Source organism: Anarhichas minor, unplaced genomic scaffold (genome assembly GCF_050575085.1).
Source record: "Anarhichas minor isolate MPS153535 unplaced genomic scaffold, ASM5057508v1 ptg000038l, whole genome shotgun sequence".
Taxonomy (NCBI): Eukaryota; Metazoa; Chordata; class Actinopteri; order Perciformes; family Anarhichadidae; genus Anarhichas; species Anarhichas minor.
The window spans coordinates 1,131,567-1,145,343 of record NW_027466484.1 but is presented as its reverse complement, the minus strand read 5'-3'; the positions used below and the strand labels follow the sequence as shown (position 1 = coordinate 1,145,343).

The 13,777-nt window shown below is 45.1% G+C and overlaps 1 protein-coding gene across 1 annotated transcript in view; it reads left to right on the top strand.

Annotated features, from left to right (window-relative positions):
• The first annotated feature begins 315 nt into the window (after positions 1 to 315).
• The window catches only part of sgpp1b (sphingosine-1-phosphate phosphatase 1b), a 29,597-nt gene continuing 16,135 nt past the window's right edge, over positions 316 to 13,777 (top strand). Inside the window, exons 1-2 of the mRNA XM_076107428.1 lie at positions 316 to 1,093; positions 1,300 to 1,682. Of these exons, the coding sequence (XP_075963543.1) occupies positions 613 to 1,093; positions 1,300 to 1,682 (864 nt within the window). The 5' untranslated portion in view covers positions 316 to 612. The remainder of the gene's footprint in view (positions 1,094 to 1,299; positions 1,683 to 13,777) is intronic.

Below are 13,777 nucleotides of genomic sequence, written 5' to 3'. Positions count from 1 at the left end.
TAAGAACTATATTTATACAGCACCTTTAAAAATAAACTAAGAAATTAATAAAAAATATATATTTATATATTTAGTAAAATCAACAAATAAAAATAAAACAGAAAAAAAACAGAAAAGCGACAACATCACATGAAAGCCAGTTAAGTTATTTACTGTCATATGCACCATTATTACACAGAAGCAGCCGCTGGCAATGCAAAAATAAAATATAGGAATAAAAAAATAAAGTATTCTGTCTTTTTTTAAACGTCACCAAAGAATTGTAAAAAAATGTCCGACCGTACTTGAAAGCACCACAGAAGGCGCGCTCCCCTGAGTGTTCCGTAGATCTGTCACTTACAGGATACTACTCAGATAGCGGGTCATTGAACGCACCCGGACTCCGTCGAACAACAACCGGACTCGCTCGTTTTTGTCCGTTATCGTCTTACCGTTGTAAATAATACTAACCGCCGTTGTAACGGGGTTCCCTCTGCCATGATGCACGGGTTAGCCAGCTAACGTTAGCCGTGGAGCTAACGTCCATCGTCTACTGTGAACCAGGAGTAGCGGAGTCTAGTGTGTCGTCTTTCAGCCGTGAGTGGGGGGGGGGGTCAGTAACCCGGAGTAAACATGGAGAAAAGTAACCGGTTTGTAGAACTGTATCACTATCTCCAAGACCCGCACCTTGTAGCTCGCTTTCAGCACTTTTGTGGAGTAAGCGGAACGTTTTCGAGAACCGGTGGTACCACCACCACTAAGACCGGCAGCAGCAAGGAAGCAGACCGGACTCACTCGCACTACAACGGTGCTTGTCGTCATGGCATCACCGGGGGAAATGAGAGTGAAAACATGGCCGTTATCGGATCTGGTGAAGGGGAGAATATACAAACGGCAGTGGGTGTTCGGAAGAGGGTTGTTAATTCAGACGTTGTGACAAAAAGAGGGGAGGAAAGTGAAAACACGCCCCAGAACGGAGCGCTTGTTTCCGCGGAGACCGCCGCAGGAGAAGCGTTTGGTGGTGTGGGAAGTAACGGTCGTAGCCTCGTGGGTCAGGCGGATGACTTTAAAGGGGGCACCGAGTCAGAAGAGAGGGGCCACGAAGAAGCTCCGGGTCTGTGCAATAATAACACATATTCTGTCCGTATATATATATATATATATATATATATAATATTGCAAAATAAAAAAGTATTCTGTCTGTATATATAATATTGCAATACAACAATTATTCTGTCTGTATATACATATAAATATTTTTTGTTATTGTGGATTTTTTACTTACTAATAAAGGATTATCTTATCTTATCTGTCCCCCAGGGAGCAGCACGGTGAAACCCCGCCGCAAAAACTCTCTAACAGGCGATGTCGGGCAGGAGTTCCTCATCCAGAACCGGTTCCTGTACTACATGTTCACCTTCGGAACTGGGCTGGGCAACGAGCTGTTCTACATCACCTTCTTCCCGTTCGTCACGTGGAACGTGGACGCCTTCGTGGGCAGGAGGCTGATCATGGTCTGGGTCTGGGTCATGTACCTGGGCCAGTGCACCAAGGACATCATCGGGTGGGCCCGGCCCGCCTCGCCGCCGGTGGTCAAAGTGGAGATGTTCTACAACTCCGAGTACAGCATGCCGTCCACACACGCCATGTCCGGCACGGCCATCCCCTTCGCCCTGTTCTTCATGACCTATGGCCGCTGGGAGGTACAGTAAATACATTTTTTATTACAAAATACATGAAATATAAAATGCAGCAGCAGGAGAGAAGTGGGAAGTTTTGCAGGAGCTACTTCCTCCTTATTTCCATGAAGGACACTGAGAAAGTTCCTATTTTGATGTTTCACAACATCCCCCCTTTTTGTGCATATCTAGAAACACTTATTATAAATACTGTCATAATCATGCAGTTACACTTTAGTGGGCCAGTAAGTGCAGGTGGATTATAGAGCAGCAGGGAAGGGATAGTACGTTTATTAATATTTGAATAAAATATACTATATTTTGGCCCTTTGCCACTTATATAGAAATACACAACAGGCAAACCTTCTGAAAAAGGAGTCCTGTAATTAATAAGCTGGTTTAAAGATGCAGAATCTGGATTGGTGTAACAGGATTTTAATAAACTGGCATGCAGTCTCCAAAAGTACATGAAGCTGAATCAACACTGGATATTAAACTGAATACAAACAAAATGCAAGCTAAGTAATTTAAATCCTGTAGTTTCTTGTTCCATATTGATTTTATATACAGTGATACAAGCATTAATCATTTCCACTCGTCTCTGCAAACTCACCAGCATCTAACAAGCATAACATATTGACTTAATGCAAATTACCCTGCATATAATGTTCCCTAAGGTTTGCAACAATTCAATGCAATGCTACAACAACACAAGATAACAACATCTGCCAAGTGGCAACTCTTGATACAGGATCACTGAGACTTTTCCCTCTGGAGCGGCGTCATTAACTATTAATGTTTTATGCGGATTCAGTGACAAGAAGCTGCATGAGCACATTTGTTGACTCTTTTACCGCTTGTATTACAGTGAAATGGAGCTCATTGTGGGTGCAACACGGCTAAAAGTCTGCAGTCCTGCAGCCAAACAACGCTCAAAACAAATCTCTAATTCTCATGACACAGCAGAAAAATAAAGTTTTTAGATGGTTAAAAAATGTCAAAAGAAAATTGAGCAACAAAACAAGCTGTTTCAATATCAATTTCTGTGACTGTCGTGGTAATTTTTCCTTTATTTTCTGACTTTTTACAGGCCAAAAGATCATTGATTAACTGTCAAAATACTCGACAGATAATAAAATATTTTGTCTTTGACTCAGACGTACATTGAGCTAAATTCTTACACCTGTTGTGTGTGACCATGTTGACATTAAGAGGGGAACAATAAAGAAAATTAGCACGTTAGCACCCCAGTAAGTAGTGATTAGCATGTTAACACGTGTGGCTACAAATTCAAACAAGCTTTTACCACTTCCTCAACTTTTGATACACTGGAAAAACACGCTCGGAGGGTTTTTTCGTGTTTCTCTGTTGTTCTTTTCTTCATCTCCTGCTATTCACTCGGGAGGAACAACACTCCATTATGTCCAACAGAAACTCACCATTGTCTCACTGAGCATCCACACCGCAGGAAGTCCATTTGATTGAAGACGCCATCTTGAGTTCTGGGAAATTGTGATCAGCACTTTTCACCAATTTCTGACATTTTAAAGACGAAACAATTCATTTTGTCCCACCGGCGTACGAAATACTAATTCATGTTTTTTTGGCCAGAGACTGCACTGATTACCAATTCTTGTTGGGTACAATCCCCATAATGCCTTATCATGGTGTCCCAATCGTTGCTTAATGTTCAACAGTCATTGGTGTGGGTGGTTGGGAAAACAACCCAGAGTTTTCCAGAGAATAACGCGTGGGATCCCTGTATTGTGTCGTCTGAATCACAGTGGGCGAGAGCCGGGGTGAGATTGATTTATGACTCTGTGCCTCCCCGTCTGTCGGCCACAGAGGGGGAGATAGGAGAGGCGACCTCTAACCTCTGAGTGTGGAGCTTGTTGGGATCTGGCCCTAGTCTAGAAGCACCCATGCTCCGTCCTGTCATACAACGTCTGATGGAAACTCCAAGATGAATGACTACACCTCCCAGCACAGCCAAAACTTGATCCTGGCCCCTCATTGGCCAAGAAATGGCCCCCCACTGTTCGAGACCTGGTTTATAAGCGAGCAGGAAACGCCATTCGCTCTCTTCCGTCCAGACACCGCTGGTGTAAGGAGATCCACAAGGCTCTCTTCCCTCCGGACCTCGTCCTGGCAACAAGAAGATTCACGAGGAGCCGCGGCCTCATCAAACCCTATCAGGTCACATGTCACCTTCGCTGGTCGAACCTACAGACTGTGTTTTATTTTGAGTTTTGGATCCCGTAGTGCGAGAACGGATAACTCCTATGCCCCGTTCTCCCACCCTTTAGCGCACACCTTGCCGGCAAAAGAGGGCAACTGAGCCCCTACAGAGCCGAAGATTTCCGGCCTAAGACGAGCGACTCCCGCACGCCTCCGACGTTAAGAAGATCCCTCTCTGCAGCGAGGTGATCGAGTCTGCGCTAGCTCCGATAGCCGCGCCACCGGGAGCCCTCATCTCCCGAGGACTGAATGATTCCCACCACGGGAAAAGGACCCTGCCGAACGAAGCTTCTCAAACTAAGAGTTACTGGTATCTGGGCCTAGCTTAGCTTAGCTTAGCATTAGCTTAATTTAGACTATTCGTTTATGTCGTTGTTATTCCTGTATCTTGTTGTGTTAAGTTACTGTCGTGTTATAACGTGTTATTACGCCAGCATCGCGGACCACGGAGTCCCGTTATCTTGTGTATTTTCTGCTGTAACCGTTCGCATTTGATCCGTCGCTGTTAGTGGATGTGGAGCTTGTGATTCTATCACTTTAAAAACTAAAACTACGGTGGCCGACTCTCGTCTGGCCGACCGAGTTTCGGGGTGATAGGGAGACAAACTCGCGTTTCACCGCAGTGACAAAGATCTGTTTGTTTTGGGGATTCTTTTATTTTGTTTTTGGTTTTATTCTCTCCTCTTTAAATCGGCTCTGCGAGTGAGATCTAGAACCGCAACTATCACCGCACTCAGAGCTCGATTTTCTCTCTCTCTCTCTCTCTCTACTAACCCGCACACACACGTAGTTAGAGCTACTGATTTTGGGTGAACCTCTCAGACTCGTGATTACTTAATCTCTGACCCCTACCCACATGGTACACCGTCCCACGTGGTTCTAGCAGCCACCTCTCCGCCATTTTGGTCGCCGGTCTCTAGACTCACCATCTTGGCCTGTAGGCTCACACGCCCTATTGAGATTAACCACCATCACTGTTGAGTAGGCTCCCCCCTCCCCCTTTCTTTACACACACACACACACACACACACACACCTACATGTGCATATATTGATACACATATCCTTACCCCACTTTATTCATTTGACTTTAGGTATTAGATATATAATTGTATGATAGTGTTTGTTGATTTTGATAGTACTTGATTTGATCATTTATTGTTTTGATTTAATAAACTCTGTTATATTTTAAAGAGCAGTCGTCTGTAATTACTTGTGCATATGTATGTAATAATAACTGGATGTAGTGGCCTGTGCTCGAACTTAAACCTTCACTTTCACTCTGAATGTGTAATAGTACTCAGACTATTGACATTATGAGTGAACGCTAATTATGAGACTTAGTTATTGTTTGGTTATTGGTCCCTGTTCGCAGGGTGGTGCCCCGTTGTTATTAATAATCATTAATAATTGTTACTGACATTAATATTTCTATTGATGTCAAGAATTTAGTTTCTTAGATGCTGATAAACCAAACACGCTCCTCTACGTTCACAACATAATGGTGCCCCGTGTGAGGATACGTTATTCCAGTTTTATTGCAGTATGTATGCACACTAATCCATAGTATACCTTCGAATCATTTTGAATAATTTTTGAATAATTAATTTTCCTTAGAAAGTTTAATTATTAATTTTTTTTGAATAATCCAAATTTCTGAAAATTATTTTCCAAAATAGTTTGATTTTTGATATTCAAAACATTTTCCTATTTTAATTTAGTTTTAATTTTGATTTTAATCTTAATTTTAATTAAATTTTCAATTTTAATTTCCTTTCTGAAATTTGTTACTTCTTTTCCTTCCCAGGTTAGATCATTCGTTACATTTCCTAAACTAACAGTCAGCTGTGTTTAGTAGATTTGATCGTTTATTTGTAAAACCAACACTTTGTTTTGTTTTTCTTAATCCCTCAAAGAAAAGTTACACACAGCTGTCACAGGCCAGAAGTGCTGAAACCACATTAGCATTTTCTACCTTTGAGTTGAAAAGCAGTAGTTAATACCTCAGAGCAACAGTAGAAATTATAAGTCATAGAACTAGGCATTTCACTGTGCACCTCAGAGCAGTAATTGACGTCCAACAGTAGAAATTGTAAGTCACAGAACTAGGCATTTCACTGTGCGCCTGCATTAACCGTAAACACTAACCGTTTTTCTTACTAACAGTAGGGAATTCTAACCACTGTTGCCATTTACAAAGAAGTAAAATGGGCAGTCAAAAACCGTACAGGTTAGGAGCAGAAGCTCACCAGGAGCCAGACAACCCTGCACCACAAGATGCAGCTGCTGGTCTCCTCAAACTCGCCCTCTCTGATGACAGGAGAAGGGGGGAGTACTCCCAGGTCCTGAGTGACCTAAGTGGGTCCGAGCCCACTTCCACAGGCGAGCGAGACATTCCGCATATGTCAAGTGTACGCCTAGAACGAACGCCCTCTCCCACGCGGGGAGAGGTAGATCACCCTCCCCTTGATTTTAATAATTATGGCGATTCAGACGGCTTAGGCCCTCTCCGCGCGCAGGGCCTGCGCACCTATCACATAGAGTCCCGCACGAAGGACGTAGAGCGCTTCGATCCAAATATTCGCTACTCGAGTATTGATGACTGTCTCAGGGTCCAAATCAGGTAATGCCACCGCACTCGTCAGAAAACCCGACACCGACTCGCAGCCCACCTGACTAAGCCAAGTGACCTTCCCCTCTGCTGCTCAAGTCTACTTAGTAGGGTGGGGAAGAGAACTCGGCACACTCCCTGAAACGACCACTCCCAATTGCGCGCCCCCCCCTGTTCTTTAACCTTCTTGGGCGACCTTGTTCACAAAGACAATGCCCGTTGTGTATATATATATTTCAGTCGTACTGGGGGGCCATAACACACTTGCTCTACTCGATTCCAGGTCAGAAACGAACCTAATGTGTCCCCCCCACCTTTCGCATACACCTCTAGGGTACCACAACCTTAGAGGCCCTTCCAGCACCCTAGTTCGGAAAATCCTTTGTCAGCTAAGCCTTGTTTATCCTGCTCTGTCAGCGTGATCCACCTCCAGTTTGTTCAACGAAGCCACCGCCTTCTTTCAGCCGAGTCATCGCCCGGGCGTGTCAAGTCGCCAGTGCCGCAGGGGACAGAAGATGCCTAGTGCACGAGGTTTTTCTTCCAGCTCCTGCCCCGCTTTAGGGAACTGAACTTGATTTGCGCGTGGGACCTGTCTCCATCTCTAATTAGGGGGGAGGGGCGGGGGAAATGTCATCATTACCCGCCATGACACACTACAGAATGAAGCCGTTCTCGACGCTTCCCTGAGTGCTGGCGGTGACGTGGTGGTATGCACCCTCGCCACTTGAACAGCTTGAGGGGGGAAGGCTCTGACAACAGAAACTTAGAGAGATGCACTTCGCAGGGAGTGCAACTCGCCAATCTAGCCAGTGTTGAAACCAACCAGAAAATCCGGTTTATCATTGACTACTAACGTTTAACTGCATGCTTCAACTCGCCCTGTAGGCATGCACTAACCGCTAACAAATCCAACTTCAACCAGAACATTTACAAGACCTGAAAAACTTTCATTGTGACTGTAAACTTACGCTCCACTCTCATAACCCTTTGCATGCTTTAGAGACTCTACCAGAAGTGACCAAAGAAGACATAACCTACGCAGTAGCAGTCAGATTTAATGCAGGACCTCATCAGAGAACAGCTCATCTGTCAACAGCTTGAGCCGCTCTAAACCCCAGCCTAGCTGGTCACCCTAGACCGTGTTAACAAAATCCGTAAATCTGCTACCACTACTGTTATGCAACCCTCACAGGTACCTCTGGCCTATAGTCTTGGCAGCGCAATTCCAATAGCGATAGATCCTAAAACTTAGACATAGAACTCGCTCTAAATCTACCGATCAGAGTGATAAACGCACATATTATGTACAAATACATCCAGAAGCTACAGACCAGACTGGATTCCCTCCTATTCGTAACCCCACGTTTTAACCAAACTGCGACGGCTCCGCCGACGGACTCCAGTCCCGTCTAGGAGTAGAACCAGTAACCACTGTTTCCCCCCCTCATCTGCTTCTATTCTAACTATTCTTCTCTTCTCTCCTTTGTGTTTTGTTTTGTTTTATTTGGGTTGTTACTTTGACACTATACCGCAATGCTAGGATTATCACAAAATCATGATTAGCGATTGAATTATTTGGGAATAATGTTTTGCTCACCTATGATTTGAATTGTGTATGATAGTAGATGTAGGTAGAGGTAGTTAAAGTCATCTGCCCAGTTGCCACCTTAGTCATCAGCCCAGATACCTATGAACTCTGAATACCAATGAACTCTGAACCCTATGAACTCTGAACTCTATGAACACTGACTGTTTTAACCACTGCTTTTGGTTCCCGGAATAGTTGGACTGTCTAACCTCTTCAGGTTCTCAGGAATACCTGGACAGTGTTTCCCACCACATGGATGCACGTGCCAGCCCTTGGTTTGCTCTAAAGACCGTGGCCATCACCCCGCTCTTCAGACCAAAGGGGGGATGTTGGGATCTGGCCCTAGTCTAGAAGCACCCATGCTCCGTCCTGTCATACAACGTCTGATGGAAACTCCAAGATGAATGACTACACCTCCCAGCACAGCCAAAACTTGATCCTGGCCCCTCATTGGCCAAGAAATGGCCCCCCACTGTTCGAGACCTGGTTTATAAGCGAGCAGGAAACGCCATTCGCTCTCTTCCGTCCAGACACCGCTGGTGTAAGGAGATCCACAAGGCTCTCTTCCCTCCGGACCTCGTCCTGGCAACAAGAAGATTCACGAGGAGCCGCGGCCTCATCAAACCCTATCAGGTCACATGTCACCTTCGCTGGTCGAACCTACAGACTGTGTTTTATTTTGAGTTTTGGATCCCGTAGTGCGAGAACGGATAACTCCTATGCCCCGTTCTCCCACCCTTTAGCGCACACCTTGCCGGCAAAAGAGGGCAACTGAGCCCCTACAGAGCCGAAGATTTCCGGCCTAAGACGAGCGACTCCCGCACGCCTCCGACGTTAAGAAGATCCCTCTCTGCAGCGAGGTGATCGAGTCTGCGCTAGCTCCGATAGCCGCGCCACCGGGAGCCCTCATCTCCCGAGGACTGAATGATTCCCACCACGGGAAAAGGACCCTGCCGAACGAAGCTTCTCAAACTAAGAGTTACTGGTATCTGGGCCTAGCTTAGCTTAGCTTAGCATTAGCTTAATTTAGACTATTCGTTTATGTCGTTGTTATTCCTGTATCTTGTTGTGTTAAGTTACTGTCGTGTTATAACGTGTTATTACGCCAGCATCGCGGACCACGGAGTCCCGTTATCTTGTGTATTTTCTGCTGTAACCGTTCGCATTTGATCCGTCGCTGTTAGTGGATGTGGAGCTTGTGATTCTATCACTTTAAAAACTAAAACTACGGTGGCCGACTCTCGTCTGGCCGACCGAGTTTCGGGGTGATAGGGAGACAAACTCGCGTTTCACCGCAGTGACAAAGATCTGTTTGTTTTGGGGATTCTTTTATTTTGTTTTTGGTTTTATTCTCTCCTCTTTAAATCGGCTCTGCGAGTGAGATCTAGAACCGCAACTATCACCGCACTCAGAGCTCGATTTTCTCTCTCTCTCTCTCTCTCTACTAACCCGCACACACACGTAGTTAGAGCTACTGATTTTGGGTGAACCTCTCAGACTCGTGATTACTTAATCTCTGACCCCTACCCACATGGTACACCGTCCCACGTGGTTCTAGCAGCCACCTCTCCGCCATTTTGGTCGCCGGTCTCTAGACTCACCATCTTGGCCTGTAGGCTCACACGCCCTATTGAGATTAACCACCATCACTGTTGAGTAGGCTCCCCCCTCCCCCTTTCTTTACACACACACACACACACACACACACACCTACATGTGCATATATTGATACACATATCCTTACCCCACTTTATTCATTTGACTTTAGGTATTAGATATATAATTGTATGATAGTGTTTGTTGATTTTGATAGTACTTGATTTGATCATTTATTGTTTTGATTTAATAAACTCTGTTATATTTTAAAGAGCAGTCGTCTGTAATTACTTGTGCATATGTATGTAATAATAACTGGATGTAGTGGCCTGTGCTCGAACTTAAACCTTCACTTTCACTCTGAATGTGTAATAGTACTCAGACTATTGACATTATGAGTGAACGCTAATTATGAGACTTAGTTATTGTTTGGTTATTGGTCCCTGTTCGCAGGGTGGTGCCCCGTTGTTATTAATAATCATTAATAATTGTTACTGACATTAATATTTCTATTGATGTCAAGAATTTAGTTTCTTAGATGCTGATAAACCAAACACGCTCCTCTACGTTCACAACATAATGGTGCCCCGTGTGAGGATACGTTATTCCAGTTTTATTGCAGTATGTATGCACACTAATCCATAGTATACCTTCGAATCATTTTGAATAATTTTTGAATAATTAATTTTCCTTAGAAAGTTTAATTATTAATTTTTTTTGAATAATCCAAATTTCTGAAAATTATTTTCCAAAATAGTTTGATTTTTGATATTCAAAACATTTTCCTATTTTAATTTAGTTTTAATTTTGATTTTAATCTTAATTTTAATTAAATTTTCAATTTTAATTTCCTTTCTGAAATTTGTTACTTCTTTTCCTTCCCAGGTTAGATCATTCGTTACATTTCCTAAACTAACAGTCAGCTGTGTTTAGTAGATTTGATCGTTTATTTGTAAAACCAACACTTTGTTTTGTTTTTCTTAATCCCTCAAAGAAAAGTTACACACAGCTGTCACAGGCCAGAAGTGCTGAAACCACATTAGCATTTTCTACCTTTGAGTTGAAAAGCAGTAGTTAATACCTCAGAGCAACAGTAGAAATTATAAGTCATAGAACTAGGCATTTCACTGTGCACCTCAGAGCAGTAATTGACGTCCAACAGTAGAAATTGTAAGTCACAGAACTAGGCATTTCACTGTGCGCCTGCATTAACCGTAAACACTAACCGTTTTTCTTACTAACAGTAGGGAATTCTAACCACTGTTGCCATTTACAAAGAAGTAAAATGGGCAGTCAAAAACCGTACAGGTTAGGAGCAGAAGCTCACCAGGAGCCAGACAACCCTGCACCACAAGATGCAGCTGCTGGTCTCCTCAAACTCGCCCTCTCTGATGACAGGAGAAGGGGGGAGTACTCCCAGGTCCTGAGTGACCTAAGTGGGTCCGAGCCCACTTCCACAGGCGAGCGAGACATTCCGCATATGTCAAGTGTACGCCTAGAACGAACGCCCTCTCCCACGCGGGGAGAGGTAGATCACCCTCCCCTTGATTTTAATAATTATGGCGATTCAGACGGCTTAGGCCCTCTCCGCGCGCAGGGCCTGCGCACCTATCACATAGAGTCCCGCACGAAGGACGTAGAGCGCTTCGATCCAAATATTCGCTACTCGAGTATTGATGACTGTCTCAGGGTCCAAATCAGGTAATGCCACCGCACTCGTCAGAAAACCCGACACCGACTCGCAGCCCACCTGACTAAGCCAAGTGACCTTCCCCTCTGCTGCTCAAGTCTACTTAGTAGGGTGGGGAAGAGAACTCGGCACACTCCCTGAAACGACCACTCCCAATTGCGCGCCCCCCCCTGTTCTTTAACCTTCTTGGGCGACCTTGTTCACAAAGACAATGCCCGTTGTGTATATATATATTTCAGTCGTACTGGGGGGCCATAACACACTTGCTCTACTCGATTCCAGGTCAGAAACGAACCTAATGTGTCCCCCCCACCTTTCGCATACACCTCTAGGGTACCACAACCTTAGAGGCCCTTCCAGCACCCTAGTTCGGAAAATCCTTTGTCAGCTAAGCCTTGTTTATCCTGCTCTGTCAGCGTGATCCACCTCCAGTTTGTTCAACGAAGCCACCGCCTTCTTTCAGCCGAGTCATCGCCCGGGCGTGTCAAGTCGCCAGTGCCGCAGGGGACAGAAGATGCCTAGTGCACGAGGTTTTTCTTCCAGCTCCTGCCCCGCTTTAGGGAACTGAACTTGATTTGCGCGTGGGACCTGTCTCCATCTCTAATTAGGGGGGAGGGGCGGGGGAAATGTCATCATTACCCGCCATGACACACTACAGAATGAAGCCGTTCTCGACGCTTCCCTGAGTGCTGGCGGTGACGTGGTGGTATGCACCCTCGCCACTTGAACAGCTTGAGGGGGGAAGGCTCTGACAACAGAAACTTAGAGAGATGCACTTCGCAGGGAGTGCAACTCGCCAATCTAGCCAGTGTTGAAACCAACCAGAAAATCCGGTTTATCATTGACTACTAACGTTTAACTGCATGCTTCAACTCGCCCTGTAGGCATGCACTAACCGCTAACAAATCCAACTTCAACCAGAACATTTACAAGACCTGAAAAACTTTCATTGTGACTGTAAACTTACGCTCCACTCTCATAACCCTTTGCATGCTTTAGAGACTCTACCAGAAGTGACCAAAGAAGACATAACCTACGCAGTAGCAGTCAGATTTAATGCAGGACCTCATCAGAGAACAGCTCATCTGTCAACAGCTTGAGCCGCTCTAAACCCCAGCCTAGCTGGTCACCCTAGACCGTGTTAACAAAATCCGTAAATCTGCTACCACTACTGTTATGCAACCCTCACAGGTACCTCTGGCCTATAGTCTTGGCAGCGCAATTCCAATAGCGATAGATCCTAAAACTTAGACATAGAACTCGCTCTAAATCTACCGATCAGAGTGATAAACGCACATATTATGTACAAATACATCCAGAAGCTACAGACCAGACTGGATTCCCTCCTATTCGTAACCCCACGTTTTAACCAAACTGCGACGGCTCCGCCGACGGACTCCAGTCCCGTCTAGGAGTAGAACCAGTAACCACTGTTTCCCCCCCTCATCTGCTTCTATTCTAACTATTCTTCTCTTCTCTCCTTTGTGTTTTGTTTTGTTTTATTTGGGTTGTTACTTTGACACTATACCGCAATGCTAGGATTATCACAAAATCATGATTAGCGATTGAATTATTTGGGAATAATGTTTTGCTCACCTATGATTTGAATTGTGTATGATAGTAGATGTAGGTAGAGGTAGTTAAAGTCATCTGCCCAGTTGCCACCTTAGTCATCAGCCCAGATACCTATGAACTCTGAATACCAATGAACTCTGAACCCTATGAACTCTGAACTCTATGAACACTGACTGTTTTAACCACTGCTTTTGGTTCCCGGAATAGTTGGACTGTCTAACCTCTTCAGGTTCTCAGGAATACCTGGACAGTGTTTCCCACCACATGGATGCACGTGCCAGCCCTTGGTTTGCTCTAAAGACCGTGGCCATCACCCCGCTCTTCAGACCAAAGGGGGGATGTTGGGATCTGGCCCTAGTCTAGAAGCACCCATGCTCCGTCCTGTCATACAACGTCTGATGGAAACTCCAAGATGAATGACTACACCTCCCAGCACAGCCAAAACTTGATCCTGGCCCCTCATTGGCCAAGAAATGGCCCCCCACTGTTCGAGACCTGGTTTATAAGCGAGCAGGAAACGCCATTCGCTCTCTTCCGTCCAGACACCGCTGGTGTAAGGAGATCCACAAGGCTCTCTTCCCTCCGGACCTCGTCCTGGCAACAAGAAGATTCACGAGGAGCCGCGGCCTCATCAAACCCTATCAGGTCACATGTCACCTTCGCTGGTCGAACCTACAGACTGTGTTTTATTTTGAGTTTTGGATCCCGTAGTGCGAGAACGGATAACTCCTATGCCCCGTTCTCCCACCCTTTAGCGCACACCTTGCCGGCAAAAGAGGGCAACTGAGCCCCTACAGAGCCGAAGATTTCCGGCCTAAGACG